Source organism: Vanessa atalanta, chromosome 26 (genome assembly GCF_905147765.1).
Source record: "Vanessa atalanta chromosome 26, ilVanAtal1.2, whole genome shotgun sequence".
Lineage (NCBI taxonomy): Eukaryota > Metazoa > Arthropoda > Insecta > Lepidoptera > Nymphalidae > Vanessa > Vanessa atalanta.
Genome location: NC_061896.1, coordinates 1,874,245 through 1,897,629, shown reverse-complemented (window position 1 = coordinate 1,897,629; position 23,385 = coordinate 1,874,245). Strand labels below are relative to the sequence as shown.

The 23,385-nt window shown below is 33.2% G+C and overlaps 2 protein-coding genes across 3 annotated transcripts; both read left to right on the top strand.

The window, feature by feature from the left end:
- Positions 1–7,245: 7,245 nt before the first annotated feature.
- LOC125074055 (tubulin-specific chaperone E) lies at positions 7,246–13,336 on the top strand. The gene is made up of 7 exons (XM_047685276.1): positions 7,246–7,681; positions 8,992–9,098; positions 10,179–10,358; positions 10,793–11,207; positions 11,715–11,846; positions 12,207–12,363; positions 12,845–13,336. Exons 1-7 carry the CDS (start codon positions 7,334–7,336, stop codon positions 13,156–13,158), a joined length of 1,653 nt encoding a protein of 550 aa, XP_047541232.1. The 5' UTR covers positions 7,246–7,333; the 3' UTR covers positions 13,159–13,336.
- Positions 13,337–13,771: 435 nt separating this feature from the next.
- LOC125073990 (ADP-ribosylation factor-like protein 13B) lies at positions 13,772–19,243 on the top strand. Of its 2 annotated transcripts, XM_047685142.1 has the most exons (7): positions 13,772–14,249; positions 14,738–14,837; positions 15,758–16,364; positions 17,296–17,449; positions 17,962–17,976; positions 18,022–18,096; positions 18,588–19,243. In XM_047685142.1, exons 1-7 carry the CDS (start codon positions 13,901–13,903, stop codon positions 18,701–18,703), a joined length of 1,416 nt encoding a protein of 471 aa, XP_047541098.1. In that variant the 5' UTR covers positions 13,772–13,900; the 3' UTR covers positions 18,704–19,243. The 2 variants fall into 2 exon arrangements, with proteins under 2 accessions (XP_047541098.1, XP_047541097.1); XM_047685141.1 differs by having other exon boundaries at positions 17,962–18,096.
- Positions 19,244–23,385: the final 4,142 nt, after the last annotated feature.

Below are 23,385 nucleotides of genomic sequence, written 5' to 3'. Positions count from 1 at the left end.
GTTTAAAGCAAAGGAGTCAAATAGAATAGGAGGTAAGGCGTTTATATCCACCTTCGCAAGTTGTTTTGGGCTTCCTATGATGGTAATCTGTGATTTAGCCGCATTTATGTGCAGTCCATACGACTTACTCCAAGTACAGATTTTATCCAGATCGCAGTTTATCCTGTGAATAGCGTCCGTAATGTCAAGTGAAGGCGCAGCAATGTACAGTTGCAAGTCGTCCGCATATAGATGATAAGAGGAAAGAAGTTTAGGAAGAGAATTAATAAATATAGCAAAGAGAAGTGGTGAGAGGACACTTCCTTGTGGGACTCCACAAGAAAGTGGAACTAGGGTAGAATATTTATTATTAGCAACTACACATTGCCGGCGATTACCGAGAAAACTGCAGAACCAGGCAAGAGCACTATCGGAGACACCGATTGATCTTAGTATGGCAAGTAGCACATCATGATCAACGGTGTTGAAAGCATTGCTAAAGTCCAATAGTACCAAGACAGTCAGCAACTTATTGTCCATATTGAGACGAATATCGTCACAAACTTTGACAAGCGCTGTAACTGTGCTATGCCCAGATCTGAAGCCAGATTGATACCGACTGAGAGTATGGTTTTTAGAAAGAAAAAGGTTGAGTTGAGAAAAGACTATACGTTCTAATACTTTAGACAGGAAAGGAAGTATGCTAATAGGACGGAAATGTGAAAATAACGTAGTGTTATTGGTCTTAGGGAGAGGAATGACATGTGCAGTTTGCCATGCAATAGGGAATTCGTTTGAGGATAAAGAAAAATTAAATATATGAGAAATAATAGGCGTAATAAAATCAAGGATTAATAGGATTAGTTTTCGACTGATACCATCACTACCAGTCGCATCCGATTTAATAGCTAAAATATGTTTTTTTACTTCGTCTGGAGTGACAGGCTCGAATTTAAAAGGAAGGATAACGTCAGGAGGCAGGGAATTAATATTATTTAGGGTGATTACTTTGGCATGACTGTCTAATAATGCTGTAGCAGTGGCAAAATACTTGTTTAATGCATCAATGTCAATGCTTAGCGGCAAATTGCTACGTTGTCGGCCGATACCTAGGGAGCACAAGAATTTCCAAACACTGGCCTGACTTTTATTTTCAATAGAGTCGTGGATAAATTTTCTTTGTGCGTCTCTGCAGGTTTTGCTGCATCGGTTACGTAGCTTCTTATAATGCTCGTAATTAGCATCAGAAGGTGTTAGTTTATATTTTGATTTAGCCGCATTACGTTTTGACATCAGCCTTTTAATATCCGGGGTTAACCACGGTGCTGGAAGATGTTTGAGTTTGATTGGGCGGAGTGGAGCATGTTTATCATAGAGTTGGGTTAGTAAGGAATTAAAAATGTCAAGTTTATCATTAATAGAAGGAGCATTAAAAACCATATCCCAGTCGATGTCATTAAGGTCAGACAAAAAGCTTGTGTTGTCGAAATGTTTAAAGTTTCGACGCATGACAATGGTTGGCCTGGTTTTTGGGGGACGAATCTTGTAGGACACGTAAATGAGGTCGTGGTACGAGAATGCTTCGGCAGGGCACTGGCCATGCGTATCCACAAACTCGGCAGATGAGACGATCTTTAAGTCAAGTGTCGAGGGTGTGCAATTGGGAAAAAAGTGTGTTGCATCAGTCGAAAGTAATGTAAAATTGAGGCTGCTTATTAAGTTTTTAAGACGCTTGGCACGTGAATCATTTTTAAGGACGCACGTGTTAAAGTCACCCAAGATGATAGAGTGGTCGACAGTAGGACTATATAGTTCTAGTAGATTTTCCAAATGTTGAAAATAGTCTATAAGTAATGAAGGGCTGTAGAAAACGCCGAGCAGTATCTTTTTGGAGCCAAATATTAGTTCCAGAAAGATATGCTCGGAGAAGGTCGAGTATTGTGCTGGTGATTTGTCGATAATCGTAAAAGGAATATTGTTGCGCAGGTAAATTGCAACACCGCCGCCACCTTTTCCCACGCGATCATTTCGAATGAGGTGAAAATTAGGTAAAGAATAATAGGATGAAGGTAAATTAGGTTTAAGAAACGTTTCAGACACCAAAATAGCATGTATATTATCGTTGTTAAAAGAGGAAACAAAGTCTGCATAGTGTGAGGGAATGCTTTGAGCATTAATGTGAACAACGTTGAAGTTTCTAGGGTAAGGAGAAAAGGCAGAATCAAGGAGAGAAGAAAGAGGCACAGAAGCACTATGAAAACTATTATCAGATGATGAGGAGAAGGAATGAAAGTTGTTATCGCAATCAGAATCAGAATTAACATTACTTTCGTTTAAACTCATAGAGGTAATAATAATACGTTTATAAAAATAATAATAATAGATAAATAACTAAGTGCTGAATAAAAATAACAATAAACAAATACGTAAAAAAAATATATATATATAATTTATTTAATATTATTTATAATGAACGACCGGTCTTCACCCACCAGTTGCACGAGAGAGATTGCTTAAGGTTTAAATTAACCTCAGAAAACTAATAACAAACTTAAAAGTTAAAAATAAATAAAAAAAAAAAAAAAAAAAAATTTTACAACAAAAACAAGAATCACAATAACAACAATAAAAATATATATAAAGAATTTTAAATAAAATTCTGTTAAAACAAGATATCTAATTCAACCTTCAGTCAATTTAGTTCTCTAATTATACATATAAAATATACTGTCTGAAAACCAACAAGTTTTAGTTTCAAGCTTTTTTATCATCTAAGTATATAATCTTGTCTGGACTAATATTCTTTATTTATTAATACCTAATTATCATGATCAAACAACGCCTCCTTCTTTAACGGTAAGAGAGGTCATTGGATTTTATTCGAAGTCATTTTATTTTAATTCGACGTCAAATCCTCAACCACAAATTAATTGGAAAAATTTTTGGAAAAACATGTATCAATCGGGACAAATATTCATCACAAAAAGAAGACCATTTCCATAATAACCAATATCACAATTCACACAAATTTTAACCTTACTCATTAACCAGTACAAAATGGTTTGTTACCGTCGAAACTAATTTATGGGTACGGATGAACAATTATCTGCAATTAACGTTTTGATACTCTACAGTCAGGACACGACCTTAACTCGTAACTCTTTCATTAAAATCATTCTATTTTCGTATATATAAAAAAAAAATCTTAGCTTTACCATTTCAACGTAATTTTAAAAAAGGTTTCACGATTTAATTTTCCGTTGTCTTTGTCCAAATGTCATTCCATCCCAATGATTATTAGAGAGGGATCACAAGGATTAACGGGAAAATTGGTAATGCTATAATTGCTCTTAAAATTTTATTGATTTTGCCATTTTAACTGGATCGATCTATCTCATTCGTATCTTTAAACTAAGAATTGAATTGAATTGAGGGATTACTCAGTGGTGGTATCATATAAATTCAGTGAAGATCTGATAGGAAGATCCATGACAAAATCATTAAACTCTTCTTGAAAACGGGCTGCACTACATATGGACGAATAATTGTTTACCATTTAAATTTGATATAAATTTTGTTAAGATCTTATGAACAATGTAAGTAAGTACAAGATTTATATCGGCGCGTCGACAGTTTGACAATGAATAGTGACCGACCACTTACGACCAAGTGACCTATCAAACAGTCTGAGTTCCTGCTATAATTAAAAAAAAAAACCTCTCGCTTTATTGGCATCGATTAGTGATAAAGAATATAACTATTAATAAATACCTCGAAATATCTAAGCCCAAAATATGTGTGTAGCTTGGAAATATATTATTGCATATTACATATTACTGACACACATTCGGAACATCTTCATCTGTCCTTCATCACAAAAATAAAACACATTAAAATTCAGTGGTTCTTGCCTTGATCTGAAGCCATAATATTAGGGTAAATTTCACCTGTCATCAGCAACAATAAAACAACTATTCACACATTCATATTATAAAAATTATTTACCCTTAACAAAAAATTATTACTAGGTACATGTCATAACCGAGTACAAACAGACAGTGGTATCTGATTAATTCTTGTTTGAATATTTCAAATTAATCATAGAAGATGTAGTTGGATAATTTTACTCATTGTTTCATCCAACATGTAAATGATACTTCAAGTGTGCATGGTAAAATAATTAAAAAAAAATTCAATAAATGAATTTATTGATTACAAGATATTCTGAATCAATATTCGTTTTAACTATTATGTATTTATTTTAGTAGGTTTGGTAGCGTTTTGTGCTAGCCTGCTTGCCGTATATTCTACCGCCAAGCACCAATACTTAATATAGTTGTGTTCTGGTTTGGAGGGGGAGTGAGCCAGTGTAAACTACAGACACAAGAGACTTAAAAATCTTAGTTTATGGCGAGAGGATATGTAGAGAATGGTTAATATCTAGCACCAACATCTAAAGGCAGTGGTGACCACTTACCATCAGGTGACCTATATATCTGCCCGCCTACATGTATCATATAAAAAACATCCATTAGTAAATTCGACAAACAATAATGATGAAAGTAAATATATATAAAGTATATTTAATTAAATGAACTCCCAGTGAACGCAAACCAATTAATTAAAGTTACCGAGTACAAGCTATTTTCATGACGATATGTTTCATGGAATTGTAATACAATGGGGGATAAATTAAGTAACAGATATATACATTCGTTAATGTAACCTATATATTAATATATATAATTAATTTTCATTCTACATCAATCGTTTGAAAGCTACTAAATATATTGATATGGGAATATGACTAACACACATAGTCTTGGGATATATATTAATTTAATTATGTTAATATCTTTTTATTTAATGCTCACCCATAGGAAACCGCTAGTTAAATAATATATGGAATATTATTGATAAATGTATAAAATGTTTGTATGTATATGTACATACATATATTCCCAGGGTTCCATTGGCCATTGTCACTGACTTTATCCTTTGAATATAAAAAGATAGGCTAATGGATATATTGATGGCAAATAGTAGTAGTACTATTATCCATCGTTATAAGCACAGTGAGAAATTTCAACCATAACTTATATTGTCAAAATTCCACGAATATTGGAAACTGAGATGTGGCTACTCTGGTTAACTCACTCTTCAAACCGGAACACTACAAAACTAACCATTACCATTTGGGGGTAGAAGATATGATGAGTCCGTGGTACCTATCTACATAGATAGCCCTACCACCAATTAAAAACTCAACTAAAATATCCATAATTAACAAGAACAAGAATCAATGAATTAATGATTTCCAGATTCAAAATTTCATTTAACATAATATTAATTAGTATTTATTAGCACGATCATAACTGCAAACTGACAATTTTCAAAACAGACTCAGAATTTCTTATCAAGTAATGAAAAACATATTATTTAAATGAAATTAGAAAATATTTAAAAAAAAACAAAGATTTTCAAATTTCAATATTCAATATTCAGAATCCAAACTACATATTATAACAAAGATTAGCAGAGATATATTATTGAAACCTTTATAACTCACCTGTATTGACAAGAATAGCATTGTGTTGATGACATAAATGATTTAATAGCCTTTCTGCTCACAAATAAACATTTATTTTAAGTGTCATAAAAAATTAAACGTAGATAATTTGCAGCTTTTGTAAAAATATTAATGACTCAAATAGTTCGTATTTTTCAAGCTCGAATTTCGTTTAAGAATGAAATATTTTAAGTATATATTTTTTTCAATGTTTATCTTTCGTAATTCTGTTCGTTTTCATTCATTGAAGTCGAAGAGATTAAATCATTATCAGACTATTATATATATATAAGATTAAATCATTATCATATAAAGGAATTAAATTTCTTCATTTGTAATTATCATCATATAGTATAGTATGGGCGGGGTATTAGTCATAGGTCTCGCGTCCCTTCAATGGGGGTAAACTCCCCTTATTCTAAGTAAAATTACTCATCCCCTATATACATGGCAATTTAATTCAAGGTCAAACAAACGCGTATGAAACGTTACCAAAATAAAACGATTTCGACGTGTGGGGTACCCTTTACTAACACGTTAAAAAATCAATAGGAACACCTATTCAAGCGTTTCTCTCGTTATCTTGAATGGGCGAAGCCTCTATAAGCTAGTATATGCAATGTTTTTTGCAAAGTCATTCATAAAAGTGCAAATTATAAGCATAATCAACAAATCAATGTTCCATGACTATGTTTACATTCTAATATATCGGTCAAAATTACGCGCTAGAGAACAAAACAGATGGACGGTTAAGTGTAAATATTCCCGATTAAATATAGAACGACGCATGTAAGATAGATATTATTTATTTGTTTTCCATGCTAAAGCTCAGAAAGGTTTGATGAACTGTGCTATACGTACCTCATTTTGTTGCTTGTATCCTTTGTCGTGATTAATCCCTATGCACTATTGCACGGCACGCAACAATTGTTCACTTATAAACTGCATATTTTCACAGACACAATTCAACATTTCTATATTATCGACTCGAATACACGACTAGGACATTGGGGGTAGCCATTTTTGTGAAAAAGTAATTTTGATTTTTCGTTGGTCTCCTTCGATTTTAGAAAACGGATAGCGGGAGGACGCTTGCACTGCGCGGAGACGACGAGCGAATTAAAAATTATCTTCGAATTACCGGTCACACACCTCTGCTATAAAATGAATTGACGTTCCACTCAAAAAAATTATTTAACACAACTTTACTACAGCTGAAGCTTTGAATACAATGATACAAACGTATATATACCGTAGGGATGAAGCTTTTTTACGACACAACGTGTGCGATTCGGTACATATCCGGAAATAAAATTTACATTTTCGCCCTTATTTAGTGAACGTCCCTACTTGGTCGTATTATACACTACGCTCATCAACGACCAATCACCTTTCAGGAAGTTATTTGTTCTTTTCAAAATGATCTAAGTAGCGGCACCTAGTGACAATGTTAGCAATTATTTAGACTAATTTTATACCTGGCAATCGGTTAATTGTAAACATAAATGATTTAAGTAGTAAAATAAAAAATGTTGGAGTTAAAAGGATAAGCAAAAAATAAAACATATATTCTATAAATTAAATTTGGATTTCATTTCAGAATTTAAAGAAAAAAATAATAATATTCATAATGGTTTATAATCGCTAAGTGCGACCACACAAAAATTTACAGTTGAGTGTTGACATATTGACTCATAATTTGACAGAAGTATCAAAGTATTCCCAAAACGAAATCATTCTGGTTTTCTTTTGATAAACAGTTCTTTTTTCGAAAACGTAAATAGAATGGTGGGCGCGATGCCTGTAAATTTAATACCAAAATTTTGTAACGGTGCCATGGATAGTCACAATGGTGGCGAGGATTGCGAGAACCCAGTGTTTATAGGTAGTCGGGTGAAATGTAATGATGATTTTGCTACCGTAAAATACATCGGTGAAGTGCAGGGCTACAAAGGGATATGGTACGGTGTAGAGTGGGACAACGCCGAGCGTGGAAAACACAACGGTTTCGTTGAAGATATACAATATTTTAAAACTACCAAGCCTAACGCTGGTTCATTTATTCGTCCAAACAAAATTGCTCAATACAAAACTTGCGCGGAGGCGATCAGGAGATACTACGGTGATCGTGAAGTAAGTAAATTTACAATATAGTTTTTTTCCAATATCTTTCCAATGACTAACATCCACCCACACACGCATTACAGACAGTAGTTTATTTTAATGATATACTCTAGTAGATATATTATATCGTTGCACTGTTGTTGGTCTAAGTGATATCATGTGTTTTGAAAAAAAAAATAGCTTAAGCGTTTATTACCATTTATATGACTTTAAATGTCATGGAATTTAAAGTTCCTCAGATCTTCAAATAACTTAACTCAACAACAACAATCTTTAAAGGAGCTTTCAATGTAAGGGCGATTTAATTATAGAATAAATTGCCTTTGTCTGTAAAACAAGAATGCAAACTTGATTAACTTAGTTGTTAATGAAAGTATTTATAATTATATTACTTCGTCTCATTGTAACAAAGTAATATATATGATATGTGTCATTTAAATTGCCTTGCAAATATATTTTCTGTCTAGAGTCTAGTTTATAATAAGTGTAACACTTGAATATCTATTATTAAAAGTAGATGGGGCTGATGGAAAAGTATTTTTGGTTTCTTTTGTCAAGTAATACAAATTCTCAGTATCAGTCTGAAGTAAGACAACACAGTCATATTGTAAAATTTAAAAGTATTATCGTCTCTGTCAAAGTATTTCTATGCAAAATATTGTAGCCGTCAAATTAAAATATTCACAATTAATATACAAAGAGATGCATTCTGTTTGTTACAACATATGAGATAGTAAGTTCTGTTACTTTTACATTGTGTAAATTTATTATATAATTAAATTTACTTACACAATTACATCTAAATAATACATTTTAGTTGGTAGCTAAGCTTTGTGCAATAAGGCTGGTTAGCTAGCACCCATTCATCACATATTCAACGCCAGCAACAGCAATACATACAATCCATTTCAATCGAAAGAGTTAAGATTAACTAACCTTAGATATAACTATACATATTCCATGTAATTTGCTCAAAACTCTGCTAAATTGTCCACAACAAATAGTTCTTGATGAATACAATTATCATTTTTTATAATGCAACACTATTTAATTTAAGAGTGGAGCCTCGAGTGAATTTTTTGATGTGTTTAATTTTTATTATATGGAGGAAACATATATGTTATTATAGAAAATATTTCAAGATACTTGCAAAAGAGCAATATTTTGAAATGAGTTCCAGAATTATTTCTTAATAGTATAGTAACCTTATATCGAACATAAGATTTATTGTAATATACTTTTAAACCTTCAAAATCTGCGGAAGAAAAGGATGGACTTATAAAAAATATTTTTTTACAAACGGTTAATATTTTTTTCAGGATGAAACAGTCGCAGCTCACCGCAGGACGGTGATTAATGAGTGGAAGAGGGAAATGGGAGCCCCCTTCATTGAGATGGTTGGCTTTGAAAAGATTCATCAGAAACAGTGAGCAAATTAGTACTAATAATATATTTTAGTATATTGTTTTTAAATAGTAGTTAACCATTTGTTTGGCCAGCATCTGTTTCATTCTCTTGACATTTCTTTTCTTTTCTCAATCTTTATTGAGATTGGCTAATGCAAGTATGGGAAAGTAATTTTCTTTCTCTAACTATTATTATTTCATTTACCACTATTATAAAACTAAAGAGTTTGTTTGTTTCACTTGGTGGTAGGGCTTTTGTGCAAGTCTGGGTAGGTACCACCCATTTATCAGATATTCTATTCCGCCAAACAGTGGTACTCAGTATTGTTGTGTTCCGGTTTGTAGAGTGAGTGAGCCAGTGTAACTCCAGGCACAAGGGAAGTAACATCTTGGTTCCTGAGGTTGGTGGCGCATTGGAGATGTAAGGAATGGTTAATATTTCTTACAACGCCCTTGTCTATGGGCGTTGGTGGCCACTTACCATCAGGTGGCCCATTTGCTTATCCGCCTACCGATACCATAAAAAAAATATTAATGTCAGGTGTTACCAGACTTAAGAATATTTTCATGCATTACGTGGTTCAAGTTTGAACTCTAAGTAAGGACATACTTTTTCATGCTCAACACCCGACGATAAACCCCTAAAACGCGAGCGACAACTAGATGTGATATTTCAGTTTTATATCGATTATTCTACCTTCTGGTATGATAGACTATAAACAACAATTACCGCCGAGATGGCCCAGTGGTTAGTGCATCTTAACCGATGATTTCGGGTTCAAACCCAGGCTCGCACCACTGAAGTCCACCAAGTCCGAGGAAAGCACCATTGAATTCATGTGCTTAATTTGTGTTTATAATTCATCTCGTGCTCGGCGGCGAAGGAAAACATCGCAAAGAAACCTGCATGTGTCTAATTTCAACGAAATTCTGCCATATAATATGTATGCCACCAACCCTCATTGGAGCAGCGTGGTGGAATATGCTCCAAACCTTCTCCTCAAAAGGAGAGAAGGCCTTAGCCCAGCAGTGGGAAATGTACAGGCTGTTGTGTGTATGTGTGACTCAATCATAATTGGTATTTATTATTTTTTTTACAGAAAATTCGATCGTCTTTTAGAAGTGTGTGTACATGATCAAAATATATCTAAAGCTGGTAACGTAGCCGTGCTGTGCCCTAACGTGCGGAGCCTGGATGTTTCCCAGAACCTGTTCGCGAACTGGAGGGAGGTTATACAGCTATCGTCTCAGCTACCGGACTTGAGGGAGCTGGATCTGAGGTGAGGATTTATTTTAAAAACTCTTGTATGGTATTGATGTTCCTTTGATCGTTTTCGCCCTTTTTACATAGAAGGGTAGCAAACGGCGCATGGCATATAGTGCAGAAATGTGTGCGCAAACAAAGCATTTTGTATTCCCTAACTCTCATAATTCGATGTGGCTGTAATTTTACACAAACTCAGGCGCAGGACTATCGGCCTACCGTGCTTTCTAAAGCTTGAACCCTCACCTGTCCCAGTTAAGGAGGCCATATTCCAGCAGTTGAACATTTCCAAGCGTGGCCCACGTTTGAGGGGGGCGGCCTAGGCATTAGGTACCCCTGATTCACCTTGTATGCAAAATTTCATGAAAGGCGAAAGCGTAACAAACTAATTGATTTTCCTATTTATAATTATAGGAAGGATTTTGTTGATCTTTTTTTTTATAATTACAGCAAAAACCGCATGGCAATAGATATGCCCGAGGAAACTTTAACCCAGCTGTCAATAAACTTCAGTGCGTTGGAGAAACTAAATATATCAGTTTGCGATTACGAATGGACGGACATCCTTGCCCTATCACATCTATGGCCGAAGATAAATGAACTCATCGCAGCGTACAACAGAATAAAAAAAATAATTCAACCCGATGTCACTCTGCGTACCTTGTCGGTATTGCGGCTCGATGGCAATCCAATCGATTCCTGGTCGGAGATTATGAACCTCGGACGTTTGAAGAGTTTGAAAATATTAAGTTTGAATGATTGTAACATTGGAGCGATTAAGTTTAATGACGAACCGGGCTATGGTAAAGTTGATGTTTTTGAAAAATTGGAAGTTTTGTTTTTGAACAGAAATAACATTAATGATGTAAGTAAACTTTTTACATTCTGCATAAGAAATAATAATTATTATTTTTTTTTCATTTCTAAACATTTTGAGATCTATGGCGCAAGAAATTAACTATCAGGATTTTTACCAAAAGAGAGCAGTTTAGGTATATATATAATTTACATATTACTTATTTATTTTGTAAACAAACGGAAACGAGGACCCAGATTCACGACCGCCTCCGTGACGTCACTAGATTCTATTAGTGTTTAAATTCAAGTGTTCACACCCCACCGACTACGTTCTCATAGGAGACACCCTCAGGATGAATGTCACTCTCGAGCCCGAAAGGGTTCACCTTAAGGCAGAGTTTTAACACTCGCCCCAACGCTCGGTGACGCTGTAAAGGTCAGTAAGGGCCAGCACTGCGTCAAACAAGTTACAAAAAAAAATATGTAAACAATCGTTATTATTACCTTGAATAGAATAAATAATATAAATGAAACTTAACCAGATCCACCATAATAAAATTAATAAATGTTTCAGTGGCGATCCCTCAGCGAATTAGATAAATTGAAATCTCTGAAAAAATTATACTTCCTAAAGAACCCCGTGCAGAATGATGAGGACTACGACACCGGCTCACAGATGATCATCGCTAAAATTGGTAACTTGCAGGTAAACCATAAAAAGACAAATTAAATAACAATATAAATATTTTAGAACTACCAAAACTACACATGACAATTTATATTATGTGAAATATTAACGTAGGAAAGCTGACTGGTAACTGATGGTAAGTGGTTATCACCATTTAGGCTGTAGGATATAATTAATCATCCCTTACATCGTCACTGCACCCAATCTGGGAACTGAGATTTAATGTCGCTTGTACCTTTTACACTGACTCAATCACCCCTTAAACTGGAACACAACGATACTAAGTATTGCTGTTCAACGGTAGAATATATGATGATTGGGTGGTATCCACCTGTTATTTAAAATTACACATCTTCAGTCACTAATTTATTGTTGCAGGAAATAAATGGATCACTCATAACTCGGGAATTAAGACGTGGTGCTGAATATGATTATATGAAAAGATACGGAGCTGAATGGAAGTTAGTCCAGAGTGACCCACAGAAGAAAGTTGCTTTTGATATTGAACATTGTCGTTTTCAAGAACTCATCTCCAGTAAGTTTAAGATAAACTAACACTTGTTGTTAATGTCAAGGACTAACCCAACTGTGAAAAAAGTTATTTACTACACAGGTCTCATAAGGAGGCCATACTTGCCAGCTGAAAGATTTTTTTTTAATTTTTTTTCTGTGGTTATACCTAATACCAAATAATAGTGTAAAAATAAATAATTTAATAATCGTTACTGAAACAAGTCGAAACGATCAGATAATCTGAAATAATTTCGCATCCGTAACTGTATTTGAATCCAGTAAAATATTATTCATACATCTGTATTCATGTCTAGATCCAACATAAAATATCCACGACATCCGATATGTTGCAATATCGAAAATCAAGAACTCCCGTACATAATTTTATAACGTTAAAATTTTACCCTCTTTAGTGATAAATATTCAAAAAAAAAATTATTGGTTGTAATTTTAACGATGAATGTCTTTTACTCATTAATTGAAGCAAAAAAATTGTTTTCCAGAATATGGCATACCCGACGACAGCCTGCTAGTCAAAGTACCAAAAACAACAACCCTCACTTCGCAATTATTAGAAATAACTCTATGCAATGAAAACGGTAAAGTCCTCAAAAAGAAGTTCCCCTCAAGTATGGCTGTACAAAAATTGGTAACGATGGCACAGAGACTCTTTTCGAAGGGAAATACCGGATCACCCACACTATATTTACTTGATGATCAAATGCAAGGAGCTGAAATCACATTGGATAATGTTATGAAAGATTTAGCCTATTTTTCAGTTAAAAATGGCGACACAATCCTGATTAGATTCAGATAGAGAGCATTTTTGATTATGGCAACCCGGAATATGCCTGCAGTTATAATTGGCGCGAAATTCTATTCATAACAATGTATTATTTAAAGAGTTTAGCTTTGTAAATATCCATGAGAAATTGTACCTGTATTTATTGCGAATTTTATTTTTCACAAAATAAATGTTCACTATGTATTTTCTATTTTGTTATTTTATTTATAAAATATTCCCCCAAACTATAAATTAAGATAAAGTATTTCGAAATAATAAGGTTGTTTTTTGTATTAAATAACAATTTAATAAGTTAATCTCAAAGAAAAAAATGGCCTCCAGTTATAAGATTGTAAATATTTAAATAAAATTCAATGAAAAATACCACCTGTGACCTTGTAGAAAACCTTGACAAAATTATAGAATTTTTTATAAGGAAACATTAAATGCAATATTGTTACAGTCATAAAAATTAGTTATTATTAACTAAATTGCTAAATCTTGAGTATATAATAAATAAAAAAAAAATCTATTTATTGGATTATTTTAAACAAATATATGTGAATATATTTTAAATACAAGCGCTAAGCATTTTGTTTTGTTTTGACTCAATACTGGCCACATCAGACTTGATCGCCATTGGTAACCGTTGTGTCAACTAAAAAAGTTATGTTTACGAAACCGAATGGCGGCGCACGAGAATTTTGAAGTTGCTAATAAATTTAAATGAAAAGTTGTATTATATTTTTAATATTATTAATTTTAGTGTTCAGTGATGGGTAATTGTGTTGGTTTATTTAGACGGCGCAAAATGCGTCGTCATATTGTTTTAATTATGATCGGATTAGACAACGCGGGTAAAACGAAAACTGTTAATAATTTAGCGGGCGAAAAGGACGATAGAGTTTTACCTACGGTCGGTTTTAAGGCTGTTAATTTAGTTCATAAAGATACGCCAGTAACTATATACGATTTGGGTGGCGGGCCGCAGTTTAGACAAATATGGCCTCAATATTATAGCGAGGTCCATGGTGTGATATTTGTTATCGATTCCAGTGATTTTTCACGGTTGGATGAATGTAAATCTGTCCTAGAGGAGGTTTTATCGCACGACAAAATATCTGGTTAGTTATATATTACCTAGCAACCGTATCATATGTACGATGAAACGCTGTTTTTAATTAAATTTTCTTATCAGTGTAAAATGCCATCACGTCGTTTGTAATATATATATAAACTATATATAATTTTTTATTACTTATTAATAAAAAGTATACATTTTATTTATGTGTACTGTAATATTGTAACTCATTTTTGTTAACTTTACTTTAATACTCATCAGATATTCTACCGCCAAACGTAGAATTGTTTGAAGAGTTGTTTGAAGGCTCAAGGGACATAACATCTTAACTCCCAAAATTGATAGCGCATTGGTGTGTAAGGAATGGTTAATATTTCTTACAGAGCCAATTTGTGGTCGGTGGTGATCATTTATCATCAACCTGAATATTATATTATAAAAAAATAACTTCTACTTTACAAAACATATATAATAATTCCAGTGCTCCTCAACCTGATGATTTTTTTTATATCACATTTTTTTCCGACATAGGTAAACCTGTCTTAGTATTGGCTAATAAGCAAGACAAAAGAGGTGCTTTGGACGATATAGATGTAGTTGAAAAACTGAACATTGAACCATTAGTTAACAGGTAAGGTTTTGAAACTTACTGAAATTTAATTTATGAGCCGAGATGGCCCAGTGGTTAGAACGCGTGCATCTTAACCGATGATTTCGGGTTCAAACCCAGGCAGGCACCACTGAAATTTCATGTGCTTAATTTGTGTTTATAATTCATCTCGTGCTCGGCGGTGAAGGAAAACATCGTGAGGAAACCTGCATGTGTCTAATTTCAACGAAATTCTGCCACATGTGTATTCCGCCAACCCGCATTGGAGCAGCGTGGTAGAATATGCTCCAAACCTTCTCCTCAAAGGGAGAGGACGCCTTTATCCCAGCAGTGGGACATTTACGGGCTGCTAATGCAAATGCTAATGAAATTTAATTTACAGGTTTTATACTTTCGTAGCAGGATCCTTTATTTTCAAAATTACTTTGGTTTTCATTATTCGACATTGACGAATATATACGTACACATGTGCAAATACTAAGCGATACAATAATTCTCGTATAAATTATTTTCCTTGTAATAATAAAATTGAAAAAAAATCTTCGTAACTTCATTTACTGTTAGAAAGTGACATAGAAATTACAGTGTATATATCTTAGAAGCTAGATACGGTTCATTGTATATATAATATATAGTTTTTAAGTTGACCTATTATTATTTTTATTATTTTATGTCAAAAAAACATAACTAAGGCATACTACTCAATGCAAGATAATATCAATGATAAAAAAGCGTGTACTTAGTATTTGTTGATTTTCAGGCTGGATATATATAAATTTAATTGTACTTTATTGACGTACTCTGTAATTAGAATGGTGAAAAAGAGTAACACTACTGAATTTGTTGCTGGTTCTTCTCGGTAGACTACGTTCCTACGTAGCTTGACATTTAATTCAAGATGATTCAAATTGTAATAAAAATGAAATAATATTACTCTTTAGGTACAGGTGTCCTACGTTAGTTGAATCGTACAGCGCTAGTCCGTACGATTCAAAGTCAAGCAAAATTAAAATCGATCCAGGGCTACGAAAAGGTTATCACTGGCTCCTAAACTACATTGTTCGCCGTTACGGCGATATAAACTTGCGCGTGCAAACTGACATACATGCAGAACTGGAACGACGTAAACGAATGTTAAACCGTGCGTCGAATAGAGCTTCTCAAACTTTTACAGCAATTAGCGACGATATCGCTACCCAAACTGGTTTCGAAAACCCCAACTTTGAAATGCAAAAGTCTGAAAATGAACAAGAGAAGAATTTAGATGCTGGTCTAATAATTGTTAAACCAATTCGAAAACCTAATAGTATTGACTCTACCATTACAATCGAAAGTGTCGAGGAATCTGACAGCAGTGGGGTTAGGCCGAAGCTATCCCCACTATTCGGTAGAGCGAGTAATACATCTACTTCAGAGACTGTAAAGATCGAACTGGAACCAAGAAGCGAGTTCAGGAAACTATCACCTATAGTAAGAAATAAAAGTGGGGTGAATCATATTGATTTTAAGAATAGACCCCAGTCTAGTCCAACACATAATAGAAATAAGGTAAAATAAACAATAAAAATAATAATAATAACAATAATAATAATTAATAATATAAACAATTATGAAATATAATTTGAATTTACTCAATGGTCTGATGGACTCGGCAGTCATCATACATTCTATCGCCAGAGCCAGTGTTACTATAAGCTCAAGGGCCGTAACATCTTAGTTCCCAAGTTTAGTGGCGCTTTAGCGATGTATGGAATGGTTAATATATCTTATAACCCCTATTTATATGGGTGTTGATACCACTTACTATCGTGTGGCTTATTTGCCAGTTCTTTATAATCATTTGGTGGTTGCTATTTTAGTTAAACGTTATTTTATAGTATTATATTATATACCAAGTAACAGGCCCCGACTAGTAAAATCTTGTTGATTCAATAATAAATAAATAAAACAAAATCTTATCTTGGGAGAGACACTATGTCATTTAAAATATTCATAATAACAATTACGCTACCAAAACAACGACAATTTTGCGGACAGTATCAAATTTGCAAATTATCGAAATATTATTCTTTTATTTAGTTCATATTTCGAGACTGCCAAACCGCATTGTAGCGTTATTGAATTAGCTTTTGTAACTTCTCTTTGAGAGGAAAGATTTTGGGCAATCGTGAGACAATAATGAACTGTTAATTTTTTGTTATTAAAAAAGTACATGCTAACAAAAATTAGTAAATTTGTCTATATCTAAATCTAGTTAAATAATTAAATTTAAATAAGGTAGTATTTATAATATCCGACAGTACGCCAGATGGCTATGTTATAGTAGGGTCTATAACCGAGGATTCTGTAGTAATAATTAATGTATAGTCCAAATATTAATTGAACAAGACTAAGTTCCCAATAGAGATAATTATTCAGTTTTAAACTTGGTGAACAGTTGGAAAAGAAAGAAAAGATCTAAATAATGTACAATTTTCAGACGTCTCAATCAAGTCAGAATTCATCGTTCCAAGAAACGAAAAATACGCTATTTGAAAAGAGTCGCTCTTTGTTACCGGATCTGAGACACAGGGTCTTAATCAGTGACGTTGAACTATCGCAAATGCATCGAGAGATCGTTTTGACGGAACGTGGTGAGTATGAACAGTGCTTGAAATCGCCGAAATGGTCGAAATTTGTCTATTTGTATTGTACAGTACTAGAACGCTATATCTCTTGGTTAACTATGCAATCGTTCTATTGAAACAAGAAAAATATTTGGCTCCAATAATTTCATTAGCAATTATTTTAAAACCCTTGCTAAACATTATTTCACAACTTATGATCTGCTAGGTATTAGGCTTGGAGTCCGTAGCTTACACTGCATAACGGATAATCTGCTCCAGTACAGTACTGTTCGAATGCTAGGATTTTTTCTTCTATCTTTAAAAATTACGAATATGTACAATAATTTACGAATTTTAAATCCTTCAACCGACCGTTATGGAATTTGGTATAGAGCCAGGATATTGATTGATATGCAGAATTAATGATTAAATTCCAATATTGTTTTCACATATCTTTTCTAAATTATGAGAAGTGTTTTGAACATTGCCAGCTACAATATTGATATGTATTACACGAATTGCCATTTCTCGTGCCGTAGAGCGCTTGAACAAGACGGCGTCGTCGGACGCGGGGCGCGCCGCCACGTCGCCCGCGCGCCCCGCGTCCGCCTCGCAGCTGCTGCGGCGCCAGCTCGAGATCTGCGGCCAGCACAAGCGCAGGCTGAGCTTGCGATGTGAGTACGCCCACACTCGTCATGTACAGGTTACTTCGCTCCCGTGGATCACAGCGTACTTCGTGGTGCTCCCATTCATCACATATTCTACCGCCCAACAGCAAAACTTAGTGTGTTCCGGTTTGAAGGAAGAGTGAGCCAATGTAACAGGAACGAGGGACATAACATCTCAGTTCCCAACGTTGGCGCATTGGTTGTATAAGATGTAATTAAAATTTCATACGGCCCTAATGTCTATGGGCAGCGGTGACCACCTAACATCAGGTAGCCCGATTGCCCGTCAATTAAGCTAAAAAAGATGTGAGACGTGACGAGCCCACCTATTAAGTTTATATACGATAAACTTAATAAGTGGGCTATTGAAAGCAATCAGTATTTTCCGATCAGACTGGTCGCTCCCGAAATTTGAACTGTTCAACTTTACAAATATACATACATAAAAAGTCTTGATTTGCCACAACTTTAAGCGAAATTTTATAATTTTTTTTTAGACATGCAACGTAATAGAACTAGTCCGGAACGCACGTCCATGTTAATATACGAACCCACCAAAGTCCAGCGGAGCCTCGACAAAGGGGACTTCGAACAATCCGCAGCTATTAATTAAATAGTTTCAATTAATTGTCAATTGTTATCAATAGGGTTTACAGTTTCGATAAAACTAATTGTTTTCGGACCGAGTATTGTTATTGTAGTGGCCGTAAATGGCTATTTAACTTTATTTTTGGATTTTAAATTTGAGTTTTTCTTTTGTTTTATGTTTATGGCAATATATGTTTCGATTAATAGTGAGATTCTCACTCAGTCAATTTAATTTAAATTAAAAATTCGAGTTAATTTTACTTTCAGCTCAATCAATGAAAATAAGTCATTGTTTTTTGTGAAATTTACTTTATAATATAAAAATATGTTACGTAAATTTCACAATATTTTATAAAAATAAATCATAATTTATAGGGGAAGAAAAGCTATATGCTCAAAATCTACGTAAAATAATGCTTAAAGGTTTGATAAGTGTTTTTATTTTTTGAACTGAGTGAACAGAAAGCCCAATTACTTGATTATTTTAACCATAGAGTATTTAATAATGATTTGTTGAATAAATATGTTTCTTAATTGTTAATTAAAATGATGGCATAGTATATGTAACACATTCTTTTTTTTTAAGTACAATGAAAAAATATTAATAAGTTAATGTTAAAATTTCTAAATAATAGATATTTCGTAACGAATTAACATATATATTGTTATATGATAAAGGTGTATTTTTGTATGATATATGTCGTCGCTGATATATAAGAATGTATATTATGTAACGCGATATATATTCGAACACATTTTTTAAGCCATTGTCGATGAATGAAAAGGCTGTGCTACAACGCTGGTCAAATATATTACAAGTATATTAAAGTGTTGTGCCCAATATATCTTATAGCTGATTAAATTATACAATGTTTATGTATAAGTATATATTGATTTACTTAACATATAATACAGGGAATAGTTGTAAAATATCATACATTGGCGTTGTCTGGATATTTCGAGGAGAGCTTTGATATCATAAGGATATAAATAATTTGCGTAATTGAGACCAAATTAAATAAAATGGGTCGTAATTTGTGTGATATATTCGTTTATATTGACTCCATATCCAGGCCAACCCAGTGTCTTGAAGACTTTCTCTAAAGCGCCATGTCCGCCTCTTTACCCAACAGGCTGCTCTTATATAGCGTCAATAGTTGAAATTTTATATTTATTGTTATCAAACGATCGTAGTTTTAAAGACAAACCTCTGACTAAACGAAATCTTTCAAGCATTTTGTTACTAATAATTCAATAAAAAAATATTTACAGTAATGGTTATATTCACTAGATTTGAAAACACTTGTTGTTTTTTTTTCAAAATGTATGTCATATGATGTAGGTATTATAACGTAACCCCGTACATGCAAATCTGTTCAGAGATTTAAAAGTTATCGTGGAATAAAGAAACTCATAAATACATGAACCATGAAAACGTTACAAGTTTTTTTTTTGCAGTCGTGTGAAATGTATTTAAATATCTATTTATAATTATTTCGAGATATATATATGTATAGTTTGGCCTTTAAATAAGCGGGTTATGTTTAAAATATAAGCTCCTTATAAATTTGATTGTAATAATTTTGTTTTAAACATAATATATTTTTTTAGTGATAAAGTAACAAAAACTTTGAGAACCACAGACCATATTCAATGTAAAAGCATAATATGTGATTATAATGTTGTGATTTCTGTATTATTTTTTTGTGATTAACTAATAATTATTGCTACAGCAATATTATGTAATTTATTTATAATATTACTAATCATACGAAATAATATAAACAAAAGTTTAAATGTTAATGCTGAAAAGAAACCAAATTAAAAAAAAAGATATGCGATTGACCAATCAAAAGTTACTTAACGATATTCGAATTCTAAATATCAGATTTTTAGCTATGGTTGTTATAAAGTAATGTTCGGAGTAGATAAGGTCAAATTATAATAGCAGCGGGTCTAGAAAGCAGCGATTTTCGATTCCGTTTGTTGAAAATATCAAAATGTTTATACCAATCATTAACGTCACTTGCCTGTATTGTAATCTGTGCCACATATAATCCACATACAGTAGGCAAACGAGGATACAAGCAAGTGACGTCATCATAAACCCGACCAATCAGGAGCGTTTTGTGTCACGTGACAAACGTTAAAAAAATGCAATTTTATTTTTGGATTTTTGAATAAATTAATTATTATTTTCAATTTTCGTTGATAAATAACCATTTTTTAAACTCATAATATATACTGATTACAATAATTGACACTTTATTTTTCGCATTGTCAAATTGCCTATTGTTGAGCACATGATAAAACGAATACCTAATATGACGTCATTTAATAACCTTAAAGGTCTTAATAGCCGTGCAGAAATATATCGACACACAGCAAAACTGATAAAAGTTGTTGCAATCATAATATTTAAAGAAAACCGCTTTTATAGTGACAATAACCCTGTTGAATTATGTATGTAGGTATATAACTATGTTATCCTTATTATTTTATTACTATTTTCTTTTATGCAGCTTACAGTAGAGGGAACTCGCAGAAATCGTCGTAAGGAAAATTTTTTATGGCCAATGTCGCTTGACAACGAAAACACAAAAAAAGGGTTAAAGGTCCCATTTCAATTGTACATAAAAATTATTTCAACTATTTTTGGTTATTTTTTTAATCCAGACGGAATTTTTATTAGCAATTTTATATTCGACATTTAATTATTCTCAAACTTGTTAATATATTGCATTGTGTAGTTCCAACCGGGTGCCACATGTCACATCTTGTTTTTTTTTTTTTTGCTTTTTTCGTTTAAATCTTAATTTTATTGCTTCTGTGGGTTGGTACATTTCTACACAACAGGGTCTAAATTCATCAATTTTAATTTCATTTTAAAATAAATATATATCGACTGCGCTTTAATAACTATTAAAATATTTTGATTATTAAAACGAAAGGCAGACGGAGCGCACGAAATATTATAGTGAGGCAGCAAATTCCCGATAGTGCGAAACGGAGCGTCTTTTAGTTAATAACTCGAAAGGGCTGTCACTTTAATTATTAATAATGACGTATTAATTAACAAATTGATAATTACCACCAACTATCGGGAACTTGCATTCGTATTTGATTTTGTATTCTCTTTAGTCGCTTTATTTTAATGTTTCACGCGCTCCGTCTACTTTATGATCTGAGATTTTGACGGATTTGAAACTTACTTCTCGAAATGTGATAGATGTTGTGTATACTTGATTATTTAATTCCTGAACGGCGCCACAGGACCAAATATTTAATTATATAATAAATAGTAGTTTAGTTTTGTACTTTGCGTACTAATAAAAGTGATTATATAGCTGTTGTTTTATTTACAATTACTCCCAACACAATCTTTAAAGGATATTTATTCATTTAGTATTAAATGTGTGGGTGTTTAGCGGTTTAGATTTCCGCCCGCAGCCCGATAAAATGATTTAGCGCACACCTGCGGTTTGTACGATCTCTTAAATCTATAAATAACTCTGTTTTTTATGATAAAGTTTTAGAAAAGCGCTTGGTTCGAGAATAAATTTTCAATCAACTTCGATATGAAAATATGATATATATGTCGCAGTGAACTGGTTAAATTAGCCTTTTAATTAACAGCCTAGATACTTTATTAAGCGACGCTGTTCAACCAGCGGTCTGAATAACCAGTTGGCTGCGACATATACTTACATCACAATACAGTATACATTGCCTACCTCCAACATAAAACACTTCAAACTAATATTTTATTACTGGTGTCCTTCTTAGCGAATTTTAGCTGCAGTCAAACCTCGCAGGAGGTATAATGTCCAAGTGTGATGACAGGTATCACGTAAACACAGGTTTTCATTCTGATTATCCGATAGGAAGGCTGGAAGAAAATCAGGTGCAGGAGTCAGGACCCAATTTGACTAACAAACTTGAGTGTAATATTCGCAACCCCTGAATTCCAGTTGGTGCTGAGAATTTAAAAAAACAACCTTTGGAATTTCAACACAAATATTTGAAATTCTAAGTAAATGTAATGATATTTTTAAGGATAATACATGATTTAAAACTTGAATTTAGACAAGATATAATAAAAAAATTGCGGTTTATGAAACATCTCCTGTAGTAAGTATAAATGAGCAAAGAATGAGACTAATTCAAAAATAAATGTATAATTTTCAAACATTTATTTAGATTTTAAATACAGTATCAATAGATTTCGTGGCAATGTTATTCGTTTTCTCTGAAACACGCTATCCTTTGTCAGAGGAAATAATATTAGATTAATAAACGGCCCATGTCTTAGGAACGAGTGGTGATTTATTTATCTCTCTTTCATAATACATGTAAACGTTAAATTTAAACTTAACAATAAGTAACAAATGTAAGCAATGATTGGGAAGTCACTGGCCCAGGGCCCCTAAGATACGGGGTCTCCTAGTTTAGGGGTACAGGGCCTCTTTGATGTATGTTTTATGTGTATTATTATTGCGCTTTATAAAGAAGCTGAAGTTTTATCAGTTAGGCAGTTATATATATCAAAAACATGTATAATAAAGCATGCCGAACTACTTAGCGAACCAGATCGTAATGGGATTACTACAAAAAGAGTTTACAAAGTACCCATACCTCGTATCACTACTGCCTTTGCAAGCTTTTCTCCTTTTGTTCAAGCTCACGTATATAACAAAACACTAAAAC

Coding starts and splice junctions, on each gene's coding strand:
- LOC125073990 (XM_047685141.1), top strand. CDS start 13,901: ATGGGTAATTGTGTTGGTTTATTTAGACGGCGCAAAATGCGTCGTCAT. Junction 14,838..15,757: donor ATTGAACCATTAGTTAACAG/GTAAGGTTTTGA, acceptor ATTACTCTTTAG/GTACAGGTGTCCTACGTTAG. Junction 18,097..18,587: donor GCGCAGGCTGAGCTTGCGAT/GTGAGTACGCCC, acceptor ATTTTTTTTTAG/ACATGCAACGTAATAGAACT.
- LOC125074055 (XM_047685276.1), top strand. CDS start 7,334: ATGGTGGGCGCGATGCCTGTAAATTTAATACCAAAATTTTGTAACGGT. Junction 11,208..11,714: donor ACAGAAATAACATTAATGAT/GTAAGTAAACTT, acceptor TAAATGTTTCAG/TGGCGATCCCTCAGCGAATT. Junction 12,364..12,844: donor TTTTCAAGAACTCATCTCCA/GTAAGTTTAAGA, acceptor ATTGTTTTCCAG/AATATGGCATACCCGACGAC.